This window comes from Elephas maximus, chromosome 19 (assembly GCF_024166365.1).
Source record: "Elephas maximus indicus isolate mEleMax1 chromosome 19, mEleMax1 primary haplotype, whole genome shotgun sequence".
Lineage (NCBI taxonomy): Eukaryota > Metazoa > Chordata > Mammalia > Proboscidea > Elephantidae > Elephas > Elephas maximus.
Genome location: NC_064837.1, coordinates 68716595 through 68741364, shown reverse-complemented (window position 1 = coordinate 68741364; position 24770 = coordinate 68716595). Strand labels below are relative to the sequence as shown.

The 24770-nt window shown below is 47.5% G+C and overlaps 1 protein-coding gene across 4 annotated transcripts in view; it reads left to right on the top strand.

Moving 5' to 3' along the window:
* Positions 1 to 6151: 6151 nt before the first annotated feature.
* The window catches only part of USP36 (ubiquitin specific peptidase 36), a 46117-nt gene continuing 27498 nt past the window's right edge, over positions 6152 to 24770 (top strand). For 2 of the 4 annotated variants that reach the window (XM_049859615.1, XM_049859612.1), the window contains exons 1-5: positions 6152 to 6356; positions 9752 to 9921; positions 11912 to 12173; positions 12776 to 12997; positions 23996 to 24106. In XM_049859615.1, the coding sequence (XP_049715572.1) occupies positions 11921 to 12173; positions 12776 to 12997; positions 23996 to 24106 (586 nt within the window). In that variant the 5' untranslated portion in view covers positions 6152 to 6356; positions 9752 to 9921; positions 11912 to 11920. Of the gene's footprint in view, positions 6357 to 6428; positions 6489 to 9699; positions 9922 to 11911; positions 12174 to 12775; positions 12998 to 23995; positions 24107 to 24770 lie in introns of those variants that run through there. The other 2 variants (XM_049859614.1, XM_049859613.1) reach the window with 2 other exon arrangements.

Genomic DNA, 24770 nt, shown 5'->3' with positions numbered 1-24770 from the left:
ACGTAAAAGAAGCGTCAAACTGGTTCCCAAGATGGCTGCATCATTTTACTCTCCCGGCCAGCAACGTCTGAGGTTCTAGCTGCTCCATTCTCCCCAGCAATCAGCCTTTTTAATTTTAGCTCTTCTAGTGGATGTGGAAGGAGCCCCGGTGGCACGACAGTTAAGTGCCGGGCTGGTAGCCAAAGGGTTGGCGATTCGAACCCACCCATCAGCTCTGTGGGAGAAACACCTGGTGAACTGCTCCCGTAAAGATCACAGTCTAGGAAGCTCTATGGGCAGTTCTCCTCTGCCACATGGGGTCACTATGAGTCGGAATCAACTCGATGGCACCCAAAGACAGTGGGTACGGAATGTACCTCAGGGTGGTTCTAATTTGCATTTCTCTGGTAACCTTTGAGATCGAGCATTTTACGAAAGATTTTTAAACTGGCCTCGTGTGAGGACACCACCAAGAAATTCTATCCCGGAGGGGGAGCTGGGTGGGAATGACAGTGGCCGAAAGCTCCTCCCAACTTCTAGGGCTCAGGTTGTGTTCTCAAGGGATATGCAGGCCTTTTGGGCAATCCCTTTGTCATCTCATAAGAATTCGAGCTGAAGAGCTTCGCTAAAGGTGTGAACTTGGAGCCTGACAGACCTAGGTTTAGACCCTTACTTTACCACCTTCTAGCTGAAACTTTGCAAAAGTTTAACTGCACTCAGTTTTCTCATCTGTAAAATGGGAACGAGAATGTCTTTTTGTAGGGTTGTCGTGAGGATTAAATCAGATCATGCTGGGAAAGTGGTCAGCTCGGCATGTGGCCCATGTCATGAGCTTGGCAATGGTGGCAGGTGGTGTTGCTTTTGTTACTAGAAGAATTCAGGAGACGCTGGGGATCATCTTTACGTCATACATGAGGAAACTGAAGACGAGTAAGTTAAAAGAGGTGTCCAAACAACCAGCTAATTAGGGTAGACCCCAAAAACCAAATCTACTGCTGTGAAGTCGATTCCGACTCATAATGACCCTGTATGACAGAGTAGAACTGTCCCATAGAGTTTCCAAGGCGGTATCTTTTTTTTTTTTTTTTTTTTGAGAGGTATGGCTTTATTTTTAAGGTATTTAATTCCAAGGTTTCCCTTCCTAATTTCAAAGTTTCCCTCTACTGGTCAGAATTGTTACATTAAAATATAAAAGCAAGAAAAACTCAAATATAATAAAATCTGTTTTCTTGGAAACAGTTTTTTACAACTTTGCACCCAAAGGTGGCTTTGTTTCTTTATAAAACAGCTTCCAATACACAAGCTATTAGCTAAAACAAATCTGTTTCCAGTGCTAACAGTTAAATGAGCAAAAATTCAACTTAAACCGCGAGTCTTGGTACTCTGAGGCTCTGGGACTCAACAAAGGGAAGTACCCGCAACAACAGTAACCCAAACCCAATGCCGTCGAGTTGATTCCGACTCATAGCGACCCTACAGGACAGGGTAGAGCTGCCCCATAGAGTTTCCCATGGGGCGCCTGGTGGATGTGAATGCTGACCTCTTGGTTAGCAGCTGTAGCACTTAACCACTACGCCACCAGGGTTTCCATCAACAACAGCAACAAAAAATCAAGACGATCTCGGTTAGTGGAGAACCGCAGAATGGAAGAGAATTGCTGAGGCCATCAGCCGCTGGCTGCACAAAAGCCTCGGCGCTGTGTGCTACCTTGGTTCTCTCCTCTTGCTCCTCTACCTGGACTCCCAAACCTGTTTATGACATCATCCACCTTCTCCAGAACTAACTGGGACTTGAGGAGATGAGTGGGGTGTAAGGTCAGAGATTCTGGCTTCAAGCAAATATCCCAGATGGGAGTTGGGGAGCCTCACAATCTTGCTGGTGATCTCTGTAGTAAGCACCGTGAAAACCTGCTCATAACCTTCGAAATCGGATGACATGGTGGCTCCGGAGTGACTGGCACCAGGCCAAAGCCAAGATTGGGGCAGGAACCATGCAGGGGGAGGGGGGAGACAGAGGCATAGAGACTGCTGGTGGGGGGCTCGGACTGAAAAGTTAGCAGTTGAGTGCTTCATCACTGTGCCTCCAACCCGTACCAAACCTGTTACTGTTGAGTCGATTTCCACTCATAGTGACCCTATACCAAAAAAACGAAACCCAGTGCCATCAAGTCGATTCCGACTCATAGCAACCCTATAGGACAGAGTAGAACTCCCCCGTAGAGTTTCCAAGGAGCACCTGGCGGATTCGAACTGCCGACCCTTTGGTTAGCAGCCGTAGCACTTAACCGCTATGCCACCAGGGTTTCCAGTGACCCTATAGGACAGAGTAAAACTGCTCCATAGGGTTTCCAAGGAGCAGCTGGTGGGTTCGAACTCTTGGTTAACAGCCATAGCACATAACCACTATGCCATCAGGGTTTCCACTGCGCCTCCAGGGCTCCTTAATTAGGGCAGAGCTAGGATAAAATTGAAATTTAAAAAACCAAACTTGTTGCCGTCAAGTCGATTTCGACTCATAGTGACCCTATAGGACAGAGTAAAACTACCCCATAGAGTTTCCAAGGAGTGCCTGGTGGATTCAAACTGCCGACCTTTTTAGTCAGCGGCTGTAGCTCCTAACTACTATGACACCCAGGGTTTCCAAAACCCAGATCTCCCGAAAACCCTGTGGGTCAGTTCTACCCTGCACGCATGGAGTCACCATGAGTCAGAACCAACTCCACGGCAACAACAACTACGGAGCAGGGCTCCCTGGGTGGTACGAATGGTTAAAGCACTGAGCTACTAACTGAAGAGACTGGAGGCTCGAACCCGCCCAGCAGCACCACAGAGAAAAGGCCTGGTGATAGGCTCCCAGAAGTTCACAGCCTTGAAAACCCTACGGACACAGTTCTATTCTGTACACGTGGAGTCACCAGGAGTCAGAATCCAATCAACGGCAAGCAACGACACCCCGATTGCCCTGCCAGTTGCCAGCGCCTGCCCCCACCCCAACACACACTCTTAATCTCTCACTTTGTGTATTGTATCAGGCCTGGAATAGAGTGTAGCCTTTGTTTCAATCATTGTCTCAAGGCACAAGGTGGATGTCTCAGTCATCTAGTGCTGCTGTCACAGAAATACCGCCAGTTGTGGTGGTGGTGGTGGTTGCTAGGTGCCGTCGAGTCGGTTCCGACTCATAGCGACCCTGTGCACAACAGAAGGAAACACTGCCCGGTCCTGCGCCATCCTTTCATTGTTACGCTTGAGCCCACTGTTGCAGCCACTGTGTCAGTCCACCTCGTTGAGGGTCTTCCTCTTTTCCTCTGACCCTGTACTCTGCCAAGCATGATGTCCTCCTCCAGGGACTGATCCCTTCTGACAACATGTCCAAAGTATGTAAGACACAGTCTCACCATCCTTGCTTCTAAGGGGCATTCTGGTTGTACTTCTTCCAGAACAGATTTGTTCATTCTTTTGGCAGTCCACAATTCAAAGGCATCATTTCTTCTTCAGTCTGCCTTATTCATTTTCCAGCTTTCACATGCATATGATGCAATCGAAAATACCATGGCTTGGGTCAAGGTGACATCTTTGCTTTTCAACCCTTTAAAGAGGTCCCGTGCAGCAGATTTACCCAATGTGATGTGTCATTTGATTTCTTGACTGCTGCTTTCGTGGCTATACCACAGGTAGATGGCTTTAACAAACAGAAATTTATTTCTTCATAGTAAAGTAAGCTAAAAGTCCAAATTCAGGGCGTCAGCTCCAGAGGAAGGCTCTCTCTCTATAGGCCTTGTCATCAAACTTCCCCCAGATGAGGAGCTTCTCAGCGCAAGGACCCCAGGCCCAAAGGACACACTTTGCTCCGGGCACTGCTTTCTTAGTGATATGAGGTTCCCCCTCTCTGCTTGCTTCCTTTCCTTTTTATCTTTTGAGAGAGAAAAGGTGGTAAAGGTCACACCCCAGGGAAACTCCCTTTACTTTGGATCAGGATTGTGACCTGGGTAAGGGTTTTACAATCCCACCCTAATCCTCTTTAACATAAAATCACAATCACAAAATGGAAGGCAACCACACAATACTGGGAATCATGGCCTAATCAAGTTGACACGTTTCTGGGGACACGATCGAATCCATGACAGCAGACTGAGGGGAAACTCATGCCCGGGGACAAAGAGCCAGCCTCAACCTGAAGCTCTAAATGAGAATTCTTACCCACAGGGCAGAGGCTCAACCTCAGGCTGATATGGTTTCATTTTTGCTTGTTTGCTTAAAGAAAAAAGCACCAGCACCTGAGTAATAACTAGGAGTCCGTTGGTGTTGCAAACGATTAAGTGCTCAACTACTAACAGAAAGGTTGGTGGTTCAAACCCACCCAGAGGCACCTTGGAAGACAGGTCTGGTGATCTGCTTCTGAAAGGTCACAGCCTTGAAAACTCATAGCGACCCTACGCACAACAGAACAAAACACTGCCCGGCCCTGCGCCATCCTTTCAATTGTTGTTACGCTTGAGCTCGTTGTTGCAGCCATTATGTCAATCCACCTCGAGGGTCTTCCTCTTTCCACTGCAGTTCTACTCTGCACACGTGGGGTCACCATAAGTCAGAAAAGACTTGAGAGTAACTAATAAAAAGTAATAATTACAAGGTGGATTTTGTTCCAATTCTATTTTTTTCTCTCCATGCCCACTACCTGCTTTAAGGACTGCGGGGAGGAGCAAACAAGCTAAACTTTAGCTTTACCTTGTTTGCCCCTAAACTCACCCCCCCTCACCATTCCTATTTATCTATCAAAAAAGACAAAGCAGATAGGATTATGTGTGCAAAGCTCTGCCTTTTGGGAACAGTTGATTATTCTTCAACAGTGCTGCTGGAGGCCAGACCAGGAAACACAGGGCTCTCTACCTGCCCTGGACAAGGAGGGAGATAAAGAAGTTGAATCAGGTTGTCAAATAAACACCTCTGGGCCAGTACGGGAAAACCCTGCTGACATAGTGGTTAAGTAGCTGCTAAAAAAAAAAGGTCGGCAGTTCAAAATCACCAGGTGCTCCTTGGAAACTCTATGGGACAGTTCTACTCTGTCCTATAGGGTCACTTGAGTTGAAATCCACCGGATGGCAACGGTTTTTTTTTTTTTAAGGACCAGTAGAAAGAGACTTTATTAAACAGAATGCAAAGGAGTGGGAAAAGGAATTTGAAGTTTCTTTGTCCAGCCTTGTTATAGGCAAAGGAGAAGGCGCCAGAGTCCTACGGGGAAGGGAAGTTCTTTGCAGTAAGTCCTTCTTTTTACGCACATACATACTCACAGACACACACACACACGCCTGCAAACCAGATGCTGTCCAGTCCACTCCAACTCAAGGCGACCACATGTGCATCAGAGTAGAACTGTGCTCCAAAGGGTTTTCAATGGCTGATTTTTCATAAGTAGCTCACGGGGCCTTTCCAGGAACACAAAGGGTGAGATTTCTTAACCTCTGCTGTTTTCCAGGGTCACAAGGCTCAGGTACAATTCAACAGTATCCAGGTCAAGGTCATTTAAAAAATATTGCAAAAGCAATAAAAAATCTTTTGCAAAAATTCGACCAAGACTTTAATGCAAAGTTGTTATGGGATGAAGTTCGTGGACGGAGGGTGGGCTCAGGGAGGTGGGCTGGGGTCTGCGGTTGCTTCAAACGTCAAACGTCACCGCTTGGCGGATCCCCGCATCCGAAAGCGCCCCTCCTGCAGCTTTCTCGGCTGTGCTGCCGTCATCCGCAGGACCGCGACCGGCGCACGGTCTGGTATGTCCTCCTTACCGATGACACTGAGCGCCCGAGACGTCGGAGCCCAAGCCGCAAGCACGCAGAGCCGCCCGCGCTTTGCTCCGCTTCTCTCCGGCCTTGAGCCGTGCCGTGCCCTCTCCGGGATAAGGGCAGGGTTTAGCCCGTGCACCTCCCTGTCGGGGGCGCCGGGCGCGCTTTAACACCTGGCAGCTGACGGAAAACCAGAAACGACCCGGGACAACGCTCAGCTCGCTCCGCCCCGCATGCCCGCCGACCCGGAAGTGGGACGTGTCACGTGCTCTGGGGGGACCTCAGCGCGACGGCACAGCCCGTGCGGCTCTGCGTGCTTGCGTCATCGCGTAGGCCGGCGGGGCCCCGGTATGGGGTAGTGACGTTTCCGCGCATCAGGCGGCTGCGGGCGGGTCCAGAGAGAGTGGGTCGCAGGTAGCCCGGCCTCTTAAAGCCGCCGGGGCCTGTCCGTGTTGGCTCATCGCACGGCAGGGCGCGGCGCCTTTAAGCATCGCTGTGACACGTGTGTTCGGCGCCGGAGGCCCGGATGGTGCGCGTGCAGGGCCGCGGGCCGGGAGACGCCAGCGCTGCGCAGGCCTGCAGCGGGCGGCCGGGAGGCCCGGTAGGCTGCGGGAGGACGGCGCGGCGGGGATCCCCGCGAGCCCGGGGGAGAGCGCTGCGCGAGCGACTGGGGCTGGGTTTCCGCGGGCTGGGGGCACGGGAAGGGGCGGCCTGGCGCTTCCCGGGGCGCCAGGTAACGTGAGCGCGTGTCCATGGGGGCCTCGGGGTGTCTGGGGAGATCTGGGATGCCCGCGAGGTGGGGCCTGGGGGTGTCCACGGAGATTTGGGATGTCCACAAGGAGGGGCCTCGGGGTGTCAGTGGAGATCTGGAGAGTCCGCGAGGAGGGGCCTCGGGGTGTCCCCAAGCAGGGTCAGAGTGTCCGCGGGGCTCTCGCGGTGTCCGCAAGGAATTCCGGGGTGTCCTCAAGCTGGGGTCTCGCGGTGTCCGCAGAGGTTCGGGGTGTCCGCAAAGACCCGGGGTGTCCACGAGGAGTTTCGGGGTGCCCTCGAGGAGAGGCCTCGGGATGTCCGCAGAGGTCCAGGGTGTCCTCGACGAGGTCTGGTGTGACCGCGAGGAGGGGCCTCGGGGTGTCCACAGGGGGGTCTGGGTGTCCCAGTGGAGGGGGCCGAGGAATCGAGCTCGGGCTGCGCCATGCGCGCAGGGATCTCGGGGTGTCTCCGAGAAGGTGCCGGGGGGCACGAGCCGGGCTGCGCCGTGCACTCAAGGATTTCTCGGTGACCTCCTGGAGGGGTCTTGGGGTGCCCCCGTGGGGTGCATTGTAGCTGCGGCGGTTCCGCTCTTTACTATCCCCCGCAAATCCTGGCCTGTGGTGGAAGGAGAGCTCGCCCCGAGCCGGGGGCGCAGGGCCGGGGAGGCGGCGGCCTGGCCTGTATCTCGTTGGGCGCAGTCTGCTCTCGGAAGCCTCGTTTGCCCAGAGCCAGGTGCTCTGGAAGGGCTTGTGTCAGATTCGGGAGAGCGCTCTGCGGGTCAGCATAGCGGGGCTTACGCGCTTCCTGTAAGCTAGCGGTGAGCGCTGTGGAGGGGGTAACCTTGTCATGGTCACTCAGGAAGGTGATGCTCAGGGCTCCGGACGGACTTGGGCTTTTAAAAGGCCCCTGGCTTTTTTCAGGTGGGATTGGGTCTCCCTTGGGCTGCTAGAGTAGCACCCTAAAGCTGAGACGGAGATGAGAGGGAACTATCTTAGTGCTCAGAGTTCACTTTCGGTAAGGAAACTTCAAGGAGAGATGCTCATTTGCCCTTTTCGCGGCTGGGCTAGGCGCTCTGTAGAGACGCCCCAGAGGCCCCCCTTTAAAAGCAGGTACTGGGGATGCAGCTTGGGTCTGTTTTGTTCTCCTCTCCGCGCAGCACGTGGCTGATGGCATGAGTCTGGGGTGCAGTTTATACTGGAAAAGTGAGGAGGGAGAGAGAATGTGTTTGAGTGGTGTTTTCAGACAGCAGTGTTTGAGTACTTTTGGAAGTACAAAGATACAAGTATGTTAACGTGGGTGTTGTAAGTAGGGTCCTTTCCCGGACCGTGAGAAATCTGGCATGGAGAGGCTGTCCTTAGTGAGATTTGAGAGTGTTTATGTTATCAGTGCGTACTTCAGAGGGTTTGCTGCTGAGAGATAGCAGGACCTTTTCCTTTCGTTTCCTGTACCTCAGAGAAATCATTCTTAGGTTATTGCTTGAGGTCGAATGGATGAAGTAGAACTTGTTATTTCTGTCAGAACTCAAAAAATTGTACAAAACGTCTGATTCCACATTCAGGAGTGGGTTATGGGATATGTGTGCCTTTATTTAAGTTACTGATCTCGAATTAAATTGAGCTAAGGCCATTTAACCCAGTTGGGTTAAAGCCATTATGATGTTGGCGAAGAATATTGAAAGTACTGTGTACTGCCAGAAGAACAAACAAATCTGTCTTGGAAGAATGCTCCTTAGAAGTGAGGATGGCTTACTTTGGACATGTTATCAGGAGGACCCAGTCCCGGGAGAAGGGCATCATGCTTGGTAGAGGGTCAGTGAAAAAGAGGAAGACCCTCAATGGGATGGACTGACAAAGTGGCTGCAACAGTGGGCTCAAGCATAGCCATGATTTGTGAGGATGGCGTAGGACTGGGCAGCGTTTCGTTCTGTTATACATAGGGTCGCTGTGAGTCGGGAGCAACACGATGGCACCTAACAACAGCAACGACAAAGCCATTTAACTCCCAAATTCTATCTTCTGGCTAACACACCGTGGACTCACATCCGTCTTCACAAAGTGCTCATCTGTGAGGTGTGAGTCTTGACAAAATGATGTTCTGGAGAGTTTTTCATAAAGCTAAATACAAATTCGTCCTTTATTCTGAGACCGTGTTTATCTATGTATACACACACAATAAGCGCACAGGGAGCCGTGGAGTTGATTCCCACTCATAGCGACCCCGTGTGTTACAGAGTGGAACTGCTCTGTAGGGTTTCCTAGGCTAAAATCTTGACGGGAGCAGATCACCAGCGGAGCCTCTGGGTAGGTCCGAACCACTTAACTCTTGCTCCACCAGGCTTTCTCTTGCTCACTTACTCGCTCTCTCTATAAACCCCATTGCCATCGAGTTGATTCGGACTCATAGCAGCCCTATAGGACACAGGAAAACTGCCCATAGGATTTCCAAGAAGCGGATGGTGAATTTGAACTGCTGACCTTTTGGTCAGCAGCTGAGCTCTTAACCACTGTGCCACCAGGGCTTTGCTCTTTTTACGTATATACGTATATATACATATACGTACGTATTTGGGTTTGTGTGTGTATTGATACGCTTTCATTTTGGGGGCGATGGTATGTCTGAAATTTGCTTTCAGATAACCTGGGTATGGGCAGATGAATCATAGTTAGCCGTGCTCAGAAACGTTTGAAGTTGAACGGTGAGAACGTGGGTCCACTGCGCTGCTGTCTTTGCATTGTGTATGCTTGCATGTTTCTGCAGGGAAAAGCTTTCTGTTGAGTACATTAATTTTATGCAATCACAGTGATGATTCTAGATGGCAATTAAAAAAAAAAAAACTCACACTTAGCAAAGTAAAAATTTGGCAACTGATTGCTGCCCTGATTTTTTTTTCTGACATTTTGCTCGTTTGAGACACCCAAACGTGAGTGATGATTGTCTTGTTACCTCTTGCTCTTTGCAAATGAGAGTTAGGCTGCTGTTGGCTGGTGAGTGGGGAGAGTATTCTCACTGGTGTCAGGGTTGAGAGAGTGAGCAGACATCAGGGTTTCCCTGTGGTGTATGTTACAGTAATGTGTACGTGTTGGCATAGTTCTCCCCACTCCTCCTGAGGCCTGTGTGGGGCATTTCTGTAGCCTTGACGACGATTTGTTCCTGGTCGATGATGGGGAGAGGTGATGGGAATTTCCATGCTACAGGCGGTGACCGGGGAGTTGGCCTTCCATGACGATCTTGCTGTTCATCCCACAGAGTGGGACGCCCCTTCCGGACCATCGCTTGGCCACTCGGGTGGTTTAACAGGCCGGGGTGGCACCTGCACGTGAGGTCCCAGCCCCGCACCCACCCAGCCTGACGCCATCCCTTCCTAAATTCTGGACTCGTTGCTGCAGAAGCAGCTGGCCCATGCTCAGCCCTCCCAGGTAAGCCTGCAAAGGTTTCTGCCTTGCCCTTCATTCCACCGAGTTCCCTGCGTGGCCCTCTTAGATGCCGCCCCTTAGAAATGGATCTTTGATTTCCTCCAATCAGAAAACCCATGCTTGCTTTTTTAAAATAAGTTTCATACATTTCTGTACTTCACAGAGATTTCTTTAGAAACAGGAATTTGATCCATGTATGAAATTCAGTGATCCCTAATGACAACTTGAATGACCACCTGACATGGCGGGAGAGGGCCTGACTGGTACTAGCACAGAGTTTGGGGTGCCCCTGCCTAGGTGGCTTCTTGTGGCAGGCTGGATCCTGGACACCAGATAGGGTCGTCATTTTTCTGATATGAGTGGGCCGTTTAAGGAACACATTTTTCTACGCGTGACTCAGATAGTCTTTGCACTTTGACTGCTATGGTTGAGTTGCACGGTGGCAGGTGGGAAGAAACGTGGTGAATACAAGTAAAGCAGTCAGAGGTGTGGGGTCTCCCCTGCGCTATGGATCTAGGCTGCTGTGGGGATAGTAGCACTCCCCTGCCGGCGGCTGTTCCTGTAGGAAGGGTATGTTGTCTCTGACTCATCCTCACGGCAGCCTTAGCTGTTTTTGTCCCCATTTTACAGTTGAAGACTAGGAGGCTTGGAGGTTACAGTGACATTCCCTGGACTTCATAGCTAGTAGGTGATGGAGTTGGGAGTGACCCACGTGTGCCGGCTGCTAGCACCTGTCATCTGCCCGCTCACCCTCTTGGCTTTTCTCTTTTCCTTTTTTGATCTGTGGCCTGGGGAGAGACTCGCTCAGGTGTAGCCCCTCATATCTACACCATTTTTCCTACTCCTGTTACTTTTCTCTTTTTCTGTCTCACTCACCTCTCACTTTTAAGAAGATAGTCTATATCCATAGAAATGCAATGCAGGCTACAAATGTAATACAAAAAAACTTTAGTAGCCATGTTAAAAAATAAAGAGCAGGTAAAACCAACTTTAATTATACGTTTTATCTTACCCAGTATATGTAAAATATTATGTCAACATCTTATCGATATAAAAACTATTGAGATATTTTGCATTTTTTTCTTATACTTTGTTGTTGTTGACCAAAACCAAACCAAACCCACTATCATTGAGTTGATTCTGACTCACAACGACCCTATAGGACAGAGCAGAACTGCACCATAGGGTTTCCAAGGCTGTAATCATTATGAAAGCCAACCGCCACATCTTTCTCCCTAAGGTGGTTGTTGCTAGGTGTCATCAAGTGAATTCCAACCCATAGCGACCCCATGCGACAGAGTAGAACTACCTCATAGGGTTTTCTAGGCTGTAATCTTTACGAAAACACTTCCTTATGTACTTCCGTGAAGATTACAGCCTAGAAAACCCTATGGGCAGTTATACCCTCAACGAAATGGATTGACACAGTGGCTGCAACAAACATGGGGTCAAACATAACAGTGATTGTGAGGATGGCACAGGACTGGGCAGTGTTTTGTTCTGTTGTACATAGGGTCGCTGTGGGTCAGAACCAACTTGATGGCACCTAACAGCAACAGTCTTTTCAGAAGCAGATTACTGGGTCTTTTCTCCCATGGAGCTGCTGGTAGGTTCGGACTGCTAACCTTTCAGTTGGCAGCTGAGCATTTGCACCACCAGGGCTCCTTTCTTACACTAAGCCTTCAAAATTTGTTGCGCATTTCATACTTAAGCTTATCTTAGTTTGAACTGGCCTCCTGTCACGTGCTCAGCAGCCACATGTGGCTCGGGGCTTGGAGCCTCATTTTGAAAAGCGAAGTCTATAGAGATTCGCGTCCTTCTCTGACTTGCCGTGCTGGGTTACTACGTGGGTTTGTGTATGATGCTGATCCTCTTACTACACAGGTGTGTGTGTGTGTAATCAATGTCTTACAAGAATTACAGTTTCAGAGAAGCAGGGTTTTTGTTCCCGGGACCTAGTTTTTGAGCTCCGTGTCCCTTCTTGTCCCCACAGTGATGCACCATGCCAATTGTCGATAAGCTGAAGGAAGTGCTGAAGCCTGGCCGCAAGGACTCGGCGGATGATGGGGAGCTGGGGAAACTCCTGGCCTCCTCTGCCAAGAAGGTCCTGCTCCAGAAGATCGAGTTTGAGCCTGCCAGCAAGAGCTTCTCCTACCAGCTGGAATCCCTGAAGAGCAAATATGTGTTGCTGAACCCCAAAACAGAGGAAGCCAGTCGCCACAAGAGCGGCAATGAACCCCAAGCCAGGAGACAGGGTACAGACACCTCTCAGACGCTAACAGAGAAGCCTTTCCAGGGAGCTTGCTGACTATGTGGTGGATTAAATGCTGACCGATTATTAGGGGCAAAATGGGATCAGTCAGAGGGTTATCAATCTTACAAGGGTCAGTGGGTTTCAGTCACAGGTAATGATACAGGGCTGATAGGAAAGAGTTCTGTGTGCGGACTGGTTTTTTGGAGCTCTCCCTGCCCCACCCCCAGGTGTAATAGGATCAAACACAAGCCTTGGGAATAGGAAAGGGGGGGTGGGCTGCGTGGATGGGAGGTGGGGTGGGCTGTGTGGGGCCAGGGTGTGATGAAGCTGCCAGGGCCTGGCTTCTTCAGCCGGTCGTTCTCTGGATCTTGGCCTCCAATCCGTAGACATGCTCTTGAATCCGGACCTCAGCAGCCTGAACGGTCCTGTGAGGTTGCTGGTCTACTCCTGAGCTTCCTAGGAGCATCTAGTCCGCGGAAACACCAGCCACCCTTCAGTGCCGTGCACCAAGGGACTGCGTGCGACAGCTCCTGGAAGCCGTTTCTCTCCGTGGTCCAGCTGGCACTCTATCCATGCCCAGACTTGTCTTGTCCTCTCTCTCAGGCGGTGAGCACGTGTACGAAAGCTGCACCGATGGTGTCCCGGCCCCGCAGAAGGTGCTCTTCCCCACAGAGCAGCTGTCTCTGAAGTGGGAGCGTGTTTACCGCGTGGGCGCGGGGCTCCACAACCTCGGCAACACCTGCTTCCTGAACTCTACCGTGCAGTGTTTGACCTATACGCCACCTCTCGCCAACTACCTGCTGTCCAAGGAGCACGCTCGGAGCTGTGAGTGTCCCTTTCCAGTGTCGGGCTGGCTGCCAGCCCTCAGAACTAGGTGGTGTTCTCGCTAAATAACCCCTGCATTCCTGGGGCAGCCATTCCCTGTGGGGGTCAAGTTCAGGAGTGAAGGTCAGAGCACATAATAACCGATAAAGCCTGCCTTTGAATTGTGCCAGCGGCAAGACAAGGTCCTGAGAGCAGCTCACTCAGAGAGAGTCGTGGGCTGCAAGCTCTTGTTTGTAGTTACCCAAAGACTATAGTTGTTTTCAAAAGACACTTCCAAAATATGTACAGTCAATTAATTTATACATCTATCATGTTATACCAGTGTTTTTTATTGTGAAAATGTGGGTAGCAGTGTTTGCCCATCCAACAATTTTTACTAGTACAATTCAGTGAGACCTATTACATCAACGTCCATTGCCACATTTTCCATCACATAGACAGAACCTCAGTGCTGGCTAAGCAAAGATCTCCTCTTTCCCCACCAATGTTTTATTTTCATTATAAAACACGCCCCAAGGTAGAAGCTAAAAATGGGTTAAGTAAACATGAAATAAAATATGACTCGTCAAAACTGAAGAAAATGGGGAGAAAAAACCGAAAGCCCAAAAAACCAAAACAAAGCTCAGGGTGAGCTGTTGTACTCTGATGCAAGAATTAGTACGTTTTACTACAGTAATAAGGAGTCCTGGTGGTGCAGCGGTTAAGAGTTCAGCTACTAACCTAAAGGTCGACAGTTTGAATCCACCAGATGCTCCTTGGAAACCCTACGGGACAGTCCTACTCTGTCCTCTAGGGTCACTGTGAGTCGGAATCAACTTGATGGCAACGGGGTTTTTTTATTGTTGTTGTTCACTGTAGTAATACAGATTATTTTTAAAAAAATAAAATGAATGATGGAGCAACAGGATAGAAGAAGTTTTGAGTTGCCTGGATCATCTGTCCTGACTTGTATAGGAGAGAAAAATAAACTTTTATCTTTTTTTTTTCTAAGCAAAAAAAAAAAAAAACTGAAGAAAATAGAAAGTGAATAGTTGTTAGAAACTCTGAAAGAAATTGAAGCAGTGATTAAAAATCTTCACGTAAAGAAAACACCAGGCTGAAATGCTTTTTTAGGTGAGTTCTGAGACACTTTGAGGAAACAAATTGTTCCAACCTGTCACAAGCTCTTCTAGAGGCTAGAAAAGGAGAGAGTATTCCCCAGCTCCTTCTATGCGGTTCTTACAGCTTGGGTAACAAAATTCAACAAGGACAGCACGATAAAGAAAAATTACAGTTTCACCTTATTCATGAATATAGATATAAGAATTCTAGATACAACACTTCACCACCCATCTGTCAGTTTTTTGTACTCTGGTACAATGCCACTGGTATTTCAAACACCCACAGGGTCACCCATGGTGGACAGGTTTCAGTGGAGTTTCCAGACTAAGACCACAAAGAAAGACCTGGCAATCTGATTAAGAAAATTAGCCAGCGAAAACCCTGTGGAGCACAAGGGAATACTGTCTTGATATCGTGCTGGAAGATGAGCCCTCCAGGTTGGAAGGCACTCAGGATATACAGTGGCCGCAACAGTGAACTCGAGCCTGCCAACGATCGTGAAGATGGCGCAGGACCAGGCAACATTTCATTCTGTTGTATGTGAGGTTGCCGTGAGATGGAGCTGACTTGACAGCAACCAGCAACAACAACAGTGAACAATTGAATTTGACAGTCTCGTAAAAGAGCTGCAAGGGCTTACAGATATTAGAAAGCACCTGAACGGGAGCTGAGAGCGCTCAGTGCAGGGGCGGAGAGCACGGACTGGAGTCTGGCCTTCAGGCTTTACGTTCCGGTTCTGCACTTAAAAGCTGTGAGTCCTGGAGCGTGTCACTTAGCCTCTGTGCTTCCTGGTCCTCTGCTGGGAAGTAACACCGTCTTACCTCACAGGCTTGTTGTGAGGCCGAAATGGACTGTGTAGGCTGCCCAGACTCCTACTTGGCACACAGTAAGCACCCTCTGGAACTTATTGTTAATTCTGTAACATGAATTAATTGAAGGAGCCCTGCTGGTACAACAGTTAAGCACTTGGCTTTTAACTGGAAGTTCAGTGGCTTGAACCCACCCAGCAGCTCTCAGGAGAAAGGCCTGGTAGTGATCTGCTCCCGTCAAGATTACAGCTAAGAAAACCCTGCAGGTTTGCTAGTGTTTTGGCAATGGTTGTTAGTTGCCGTTGAGTCAGCTCTGACTCACGGAGACCCCGTGTAAAACAGAACAAAACATTGCCGTCCCACACCATCTTCACGATGGCACAGTTCTGCTCTGTCACGTGGGGTCACTATGAGTCAGAGTGGACTTGATGGTACCTAACAACAGATTTAATCACTATTGTTATATTAACAGATTGAAAGCACCTGAAAAGAGATGCCCAAAAAATTTGTGATAAAATACTTTTGGTGAAGCAGCGATAGAGGAGAGATCCTTTAACCTGATAAAGGGGATAAAGGGTCTGTCCGTTTGTGATACTGCAGAGGCTGCACGTTGCTGTGAAGCTGGAAGCTTTGCCACTGGTATTTCAAATACAGCAGGGTCACCCATGGTGGACAGGTTTCAGCAGAGCTTCCAGACTAAGATGTACTAGGAGGAAGGACTTGGCAATCTACTTCTGTAAAAGTTGGCTACTGAAAACTCTATGAGTGGCAGAGGGCCGTTGTCTGATATGGCGGCAGAAGAGGAGCCCCTTAGGTTGGAAGGGCCTCAAAACACGACTGGGGAAGAGCTGCCGCCTCAAAGTAGAGGTGACCTTAATGACGTGGGTGGAGTAGAGCTTTTTAGTCCTTTCTTTGCTGATGTGGCACGACTCAAAATGAGAAGAAACAGCAAATATCCATTAATAATTGGAACGTGGAATGTACAAAGTATGAATCTAGGAAAATCGGAAGTCGTTAAAAATGAAATGGAACACTTAAAGACTGATAACCTAGGTGTTAGTGGGTTGGTCTTCTTAAATTGGATAGTCATGTGGTCTACGATGCTGGGAATAAAGATTTTTGCCACCTTCTGCAGTCTGAAATTAATAATTGGGACATGGAGCATATGAACTATGAATCTGGGAAAATTAGAAGTCAAAAATGAAATGGAACACATAACAGAAAAAAGGTTGATGTTGTCAAGGATTTCATTTTACTTGGATCCACAATCAACACCCATAGAAGCAGCAGTCAAGAAATCAAACGACTATTGTGTTGGACAAATCTGCAAAAGACCTCTTTAAAGTATTTAAAAGCAAAGATGTCATTTTGAGGACTAAAGTGCACCTGACTCAAGCCACGATATTTTCAGTTATACGTGTACAAAAGCTGAACAATGCACAAGGAAGACTAAAGAAGAATTGATGCCTTTGAATTGTGGTGTTGGTGAAGAATATCGAATATACTATGGACTGCCAAAAGAACAAACATCTGGCTCGGAAGAAGTACAGCCAGAATGCTCCTTGGAAGTGAGGATGGCGAGACTTCTTCTCACATACTTTGGACATGATATCAGGAGGGACCAGTCCCTGGAGAAGACCTCATGCTTGGTAAAGTAGAGAATCAGCAAAAAAAGAGGAAGACCATCAGTGAGATCGAGCGACACAGTGGCTGCAACAGTGGGCTCAAGCCTAACAAGGCATCTTAGAGAAGCAGAATCAGTAAAGAGTATAAATATACACACGGTTGTAGAGACTGGAACATCCCGAATGCGTGTGTCAGTTTAGAGGCTTCTCCTGGTTATGTAGCTACAAGGTCTGGCAGCCCCAGGGGCAGCGGGTCAGAGAGCAGCGCTATTGTTCACAGGCTGCGAAGACCGACAGATCCCAAGATCAGCAGGCAAGACTGCAGGTAAGCTGCTAGCTCAAGTCACAGGAACCGGAGGTAGATGAACAGAAGTCAGTTGCAGGGTCCAGAATGAGGAAAAGCCCAGAAGCCTTGCCAGAATGTCTAGTTGTATTTGATGCAGGCCACATACCCAAGGAAAGTCCCTTTCAACTGATAGGCTACTCACAGCAGATCCTGTCATGAGGGTGATTACATATCATATCTCAACAGGGCAGTGATCACAACATTATCTGACTGCCGAAACACAGAATCATGGCCCAGCCAAGGTGACACACTGTCCTAACCATCACATAAGGATTGTGAGGTTGGCACAGGACCAATCAGTGTTTCGTTCTGTGGTACATGGGGTCGCTGTGAGTTGGAACCGACTCAACGGCACTTAACAATAATCAAAAACCTACAAGAAGCATCATTCCAAATAGGAAAACATTGGGAACATATGCTTTAAACCCAGGAGTGAAACAAGGATGGCCACTGTCACCACTTCTGTTAAGTATTGTGTTGGTCGGAGCCACAGCGGTGAAATACGAGAAAGAAGGAAATGGCACCATTGTTTGCAAAGGATGTGGTTGTCTATATAGAAAACCAAAAGAACGAATGGGCAATTTTCTAGAAATCTGGCAAGGGGAAGCTGGCAGCATGGCTAGATAGAATGTTAATGTGCAAATTCGGTTTACTTTCTCTACACCAAAGGGTAAGCAGGTATAAAAATGTATGCTATTATTTAAAAAAATTACAATACCAACCAAATTAGTAGAGTACCTAGGTATGGATTAGCAGGATGTACACGTTACATTGGGCACATCTGCAGATGATCTCTTTAAAGTTTTTTTCTTAGTAATTTTTATTGTGCTTTAAGTAAAAGTTTAATAATCAAATCAGTCTCTCACATAAAAACTTATACAGTTTATTACATACTCCCAGTTACTCTCCCCACAATGAGACAGCCCGCTCCCTTCTCCCAGTCTCTCCTTTCATGACCATTTCACCAGCTTCTAACCCCCTCCACCCTCTCATCTCCCCTCCAGACAGGAGATGCCAACATAGACTCAAGTGTCCACCTGATCCAAGAAGCTCACTCCTCATCAGCATCCCTCTCCAACCCATTGCCCAGTCCAATCCATGTCTGAAGAGTTGTCTTCAGGAATGGTTCCTGTCCTGGGCCAACAGAAGGTTTGGGAACCATGACCGCCGGGGTCCTTCTAGTCTCAGACTATTAAGTCTGGTCTTTTTATGAGAACTTGGGGTCTGCATCCCACTGTTCTCCTGCTCCCTCAGGGATTCTATGTTGTGTTCCCTGTCAGGGCAGTCATCGGTTGTGGCCAGGCACCACCTAGTTCTTCTGGTCTCAGGATGATGTAGTCTCTGGTTCATGTGGCCCTTCCTGTCTCTTGGCCTCATAGTTACCTTGTGTCCTTGGTGTTCTTCATTCTCCTTTGATCCAGGTGAGTTGAGACTCATTGATGCATCTTAGATGGCCGCTTGCTAGCATTTAAAACCCCGGACACTAGTCTCCAAAGTGGGATGCAGAATGTTTTCTTAATAGATTTTGATCTCTTTAAAGTTTTAAAAAGCAAAGATGTCACTTTGAGGACTCAGGTGCGTTTTATCCAAACCATGGCCTTTTTAGTTGCTTCATAGCCCTGCAAAAGTTGGATAGTGAAAAAGGAAGGCAGAAGAAGAATCAATGCATTCAAGCTGTGGTTTTGATGAAGAATATACTGTGGACTGCCAAAAGAACAACAAATCAATCTTAGAAGAAATACAACCACAATGCTCCTTAGAAGTGAGAATGGCGAGGCTTTGACTTGTTTACTTTGGATATGTCATCAGGAAAGACCAGTCATTAGAAAAGGACATCATGTTTGGTAAAGTGGAGGGTCAGTGGAAATGAGGGAAACCCTCCATTAGCTGGATTGACATAATAACTGCAACAATGGACTCAAACATACCAACGGTCATGAAGATGGCACAGGACCGGAAGACATTTCCTTTTTTCCCCTATACGTGAGGTTGTCGTCAGTCAGCGCTAACTCCACGGCAAATAATAACACGGACAACCTTTACCAAAGACAGGGAACAGCACCTGCATAGATGGAGAGGGAGTTCTATTTGCAGAGGGAAGGCTTATATTATGAACAAGTCAGTTTTCCCCAAACTAATGTGTAGATTAATGTAGCTCCGGTTGATTCTGAAAGTTACATGGAAAAGAAAGGCAAAGGACCAGAAACAGCCAAGGCGCTTCCAAAGGTGAAGAACGAGAAGGGATGTGCCCTAGCAATGACAAAGATTTGTGCAGTTATGGAAATTTACGTGTGATAGCGTTGGGCCAGGAGAGACCTACTGGCCACTGAAATCGAGAACAGAGCACAGAAACAAACCCACGTGGATTCAGAAGTGTGTTGTGTGTCAGCTTGTCACACGTGTGTGCATCTGCCATTTTAAATAAATGGAACTTAAAAGTTAAGCTGGATTCCCGTTTCATGGCATGCACAAAAATCAGCCTCAAGTGAATTAAAAACTTAATGTGAAAAGGAAAGCAAAGCTTTTATAAGAAACATAGTTAAATCTCTTTCCAGCCTTGGGGTGGGCGAGTTCTTGAGACTCAGAAAGCGTTCACCATAAAGGAAAAAATGGATAAATTCAGCTGCATTAAAATTAAGAACGTTGGTTTATAAAAGCGTTTAAAATTAAAAGACCAATTACAAATGGGGGCCGAGATCTGTGACACACACAAACAACAAAGGATTGGAATTGAGAATATATGAAAAAGGACGAATCAGCAAGGAGAAGAGAACCACCTGTTTACAAAATAGGTAAAAATTTTGAGCCAGCATTTTACAGATGAGGGGGTTCTTGGTCAGCAGCACGTGAATTGAAGCTCAGCCTTGCTGGTATTCAGGGAGATGCAGTTAGAACCACAGTGGGGCACAGTTGACACCTTTGTGGTGGATAAAAATTCAGAGGCCTGACGATGCTGGAATGAAGACCAGTGAGATACTTTTTGTACTCCTGGTCCACTTTGGAAAGTAATTTGGCATTCTCTTTCAAACCATGTATCACCCAGCAGTTCTACTCCTCCAGAAAAGCTCTTATACGTGGGTACCAGGAAACCCATGTGAAAAAATGTCTATGGCGAAAAACTGAGCAGCCCAAGTGCCCATCAGCGGGAAAATAGATACATGAATTTTGGCTTAGTCACACTGACTACCACAGAGCAGTGAAGAAAATGAATTACAGCTGCGTGAACAAATTTTAGTAACGCTGAGTGAGGCAGAAAGGTCCCAGAAGACTGCAGACAGCCTGAGCTCCTGTTTATAAAGTCGAAGCACAAGCAAGACATTTAATATTTAGGTATACAAACCTGTGATAAAACTAAAAAGAGAGAACGAATAAAGAATGATAACAAAAATCTGGGTAGGGCAGGAGGTGGGGGGCGGTGGGAGATGAGGGGGGCACTTAGGTAGCGCTTTGTTCATGAAGTTTTGGATTGTATGATGTATTCAGGGATGTTAGTTATATTTTTTTAAAAAGAAAGGATGAAAGGTGGCTGTGCACTGCAGACAGTAACATTTTAAATGTCTTGCTAATCATAGCAACCTTACAATAGCAAAGGCTCGTGTCTGAAGGCGCAGTGTACGCTTTTAAGACGAAGTTGATTATTCACATGGGTGCCTGTAAATCCCTGTTTCAAATAATCACCATGGTAATTTGGGGGTCGTTGTGGGTGGACTTGTAAGATTTAGTGAGATTACAGTTCTATCTCGTGATGTTGGGATACGGTCCTACAGGTAGTAAATTTGTCTGCTCTACGGTTGGCTTGTTGGCTCTGCTTCCGTTACAGAGCTGTCTTCCATTCTCACTTTTTCCACAGGGATCTTACCGAGCCATGTGTCAGCTTGTGAGGGTTCCCTTAGTTAAAACCAAACGGTACCCATAAATCCACTTCACCTGGCACGTGTAAACCGAAGATGCTGCCGTCTGCCTTCTCTAGGGTAGACTCCTTCCTTCCCTCCTACTGTGGTCAGTGCCACTTTGTTTGCTCAATAGCAACACACTTTCGTTTCTTAACTTTTTTAAGTAATCTGGATGAAGAGCCGTTTTAGTATTTTGCCCGTCGCCCCTCTGGACCTCTGGGTGGGCTTACCCTGTCCTCTCCTTCTCCTGGAACACAAGGCTGGAAGATGCTCACGTGTCCTGAGGTGGCCCCTTGGACATGACAGGGCTCTGGCGTATGCGCGCATGGGACACCAGCTGCTCCATGCGCTGGGCCACTCCTGGTCACCAATATTTAGCTAAAAAATAAACACTTTGTGTAAGAAAATCCAGGAGAAACGTGAAATTGAATCCCATCCTTTACTATATAGTAAGACCTGTCTAAGCTGGAACCTGTGTAAGGCAGAAACCTGTCAGAAAAGGAAAACAACTATTTTCCACTAATAGAAAAATGATGAGACTGCACCCTGTCAAAGGTGGAAAACTTGCGAGACCTGGAAAAGCAAGGCAGTCCTGTTGAGTTCCGGCTCTCACAGGTTTCACTGTACATTGTTCCCACATTTCAGTCAGTTGTATACATTTAAATTATTTACTTAAGTTTTTCTTTAAATCAACTCAATTTTTTCCCTTTCTTTTATAAATAGCAGTGTTCATAAAGTCATAGGTTTAATGGGTGAGTTGTATTTTTCTCAATTACATGAAAAAAGTATTTGTCCAGGTGCCCTCTAAATTAATTTTGTATACTAACCTGGTGGCGTAGGGGTTAAGTGCTACGGCTGCTAACCAAAGGTCAGCAGTTGGAATCCACCAGCCGCTCCTGGGAAACTCTATGGGGCAGTTCTACACTGTTCTATAGGATAGCTGTGAGTTGGAATCGACTTGACAGTAATGGGTTTGGTTTTTTGTTTTGATTTGCCAGAGATTTGGGAAGTCCTGTGTCAAGTATTTCTGGCTTAAGTTGGTTTAAGAGTGGCTCTCAGCAGGCTGAAAACCAGCAGCATTTTCCACAGTGATCAGAGGATTTGTTTCTCCAAAACTTCTGTAGTAAATATCTTAGCTGGAGTTAGAAGTGTTTGAAAACAGGAGCTGTGTTCGGTTATTTCACATTAATCAAAATTTGTCATACTTTAAATAACATGTATTAGTTTTTTGCCTAATTTTGAGCCCCCCTCAAACATTGTTGTCATTTAAAAAATAAAAGCAACGAACACATATGCTTAGAAAAGTCTAAAATGAAAAACAAAAAAGCCCCCGTTTAATGATAAATTGGAAACCCTGGTGGCGTAGTGGTTAAGTGCTACAGCTGCTAACCAAGAGGTCGCCAGTTCAAATCTGCCAGGCGCTCCTTGGAAACTCTATGGGGCAGTTCTGCTGAGTCCTGTAGGATCGCTATGAGTCGGAATCGACTCGACGGCAGTGGGTTTGGTTTGGTTTTAGTGATAAACTAATCACGTGAATGGTTTTTTGATATCCAGCCTAGAAGAATTTTTTTTTGTGTATATAAATGCTAGCGTTTTTATGCAGATCTGGCAAACAGGCTACAAGAAATTCCATTATTGATTTTGAGATGTGTCTAAGTGACTGATTATAGGTATTGATGGGAGATCACGGATTGTTGTTCAATTTTGTGTCGTGAGGCAGATCCGTGTGACAAGGTAACCCGTCCAGACAGCAGGGTCTTGCAGAGTAGTGCTTGCCCTTTGAACCAGAAGTTTATCCTCTAGGTGTGTACCTTAGAGGGCCCCCGACATGTGCGCAAGGAGACAGGCACAGGAGTGCTGCGGCATTGCTTGTGGCAGCATAAAAAAAGGGCTAAATGTGTATCAGCAGGGAGAGGTCAATAAAGCGTGGTCTGTTCATCCCGGAGACGCTCAGGCCATAAGAATGAATGAACTAGAGCTACGTCTCAGCACGGGCTAAAAAAAGCCAGCTGCCGAGTGCTGCAGACTGCGTGGTACAGTTTATGTGACGTAAGTTTGTCAGCGAGCGCTACACTGCGTGTGTTGTTTATGGATAGCAACACGTGTATTAGTGCAATCAATACATTAATAGGATCGATAGGAGCCTAGTTCAGGACGGTGGTCGCCTCTGATGAGAGGACCTGGGTAACCAAATCAGGGGAGTTCAACTGTCACACCAATGTTTTATTTAAAAAAAAAAACAAAAGCCTCAAACTTGGTAGAACTGAGTGGTGGTATATTCTTTTTACTTCTCGTTATATTTAAAATATTTTATAATTAAAAAAATACCCTGTTGCCTAGCCTAACACCTAAAGAACAAGTAGCTTCACGTACAGCAGAGGTGGGCAAACTATAGCCCATGAGCTGAGTCTGGCCCGCCACCTGTGTTTCTAAATAAAGTTTTGTTGGAACACAGCACGCTCAGTCATCTGTGGCTGCTTTTACCCTACAGCAGGGGAGTGGTGCAATTGTGAGACTCTACAGCCCAAAAGCCAAAAATATTTACGACCTGGTGCTTTACAGAAAACGTTTGCCAACGTGGTGGTTAGACCCAGTAGAGCAGAGGCTCCCACATTTGAGGATCAAACTAGGGGGGATGCCAGGAAGCCCTAAAATAATCTAGCCTAGTGACATGCGACACAGCTTAGAAATTAGAGAAAACGTTTTTCTTTAAACTTCATTTTGAAAATCAAACTCACTGATTATAAGTGTATTAATACTGTATATATCATATGCTGGCATCCCTGGGTGGTGCAAACCGAAGCGCTAACTGAAAGATTGGACGTTCAAGTCCACCCAGAGGTGCCCGGCGATCTCCTTCTGAAAACTTGGCCATTGAAAACCCTATGGAGCACAGCTCTACTCTGACACACGGGGTTACCATGACAGCAGAATGGATTCGTCAGTACTGGTTAGTCATACATTAATGAGGTGTGAAAAGTTCAAAGCTGTTATCTCAGGGTAATGGTGCACAATTATTAGGGTTACTGTTTTGGAAGAGTCCCGGCCCCTGAGAGCTACCCAGCAGAGAAAAGCTTTCCCTCAGTGTTCCTTAGGGGCCTGGCAATGCCTCAGCCATTCCTTCAGACTAGTTTACCCTCGTGAGTTTTTTTGTTTGTCCGTCTTTCGTGTTGGGGCAGGGGTGTTGTCATCAGCGCTCTCTCTGCTTTGCTCTCCGCCTGCAGGTCACCAGGGGGGCTTCTGTATGCTCTGTGTCATGCAGAACCACATCATCCAGGCCTTTGCCAACAGCGGCAACGCGATCAAGCCCGTCTCCTTCATCCGCGATCTGAAAAGTAAGAGTGGGTCTGTCGCTTAATGCCTGCCCAGCGCTGAGCTCTGCCTTTGGCGCTGGCGAGTTGGTGGCGGGGGAGGCGCGAATGGGGTCTTAGGAATCCTATCATGAAGAAGCGTGTAAGCTTGTTGTGTGATAACTGTGTCTCACGTTTGGTGGTGCAGACCAAAGGAATAGTAATTCAGAGTCTCACGTGGGCGGGAGTTCTTGGTGAGGCGGGGCATGACCTTGGCTTTGAAGGGCAGGTAGGTTTTGGCCAGAGGGGGCTGTTGTGTGCATTAGGTAGGCAGGTTGGCATGGATGAAGGGGAGGTGATGGAGAGGGGTAAGGTCCTTGAACCCCAGGAGGACCATTTCCAGGCGCCATGCCGATGACTTGGCAGAGGCAGAAGTGAGCTGGTTTCGGAAACCTGTGTAAATTACCGCCCAACGACGTAATTATAACCCATTTGTGTTCTGTGTTGGCTCTTTGGAAGAACTAATCAGTGGATTTCACCTTCCTAATGGCCTTCCTAATGGCTTTTGTGTTGTTCTGTTAAGTGCTGGGTCTTTAAGCCCTTAGGTGTTACTGAGAAAAAGAGCTATAATTGATGAGTCATGGTTGGATCATACACCATGTAGGTAGGGCTCTCGTTTTCCTGGCTTTTTGAAAAGGTAGACTTTTAT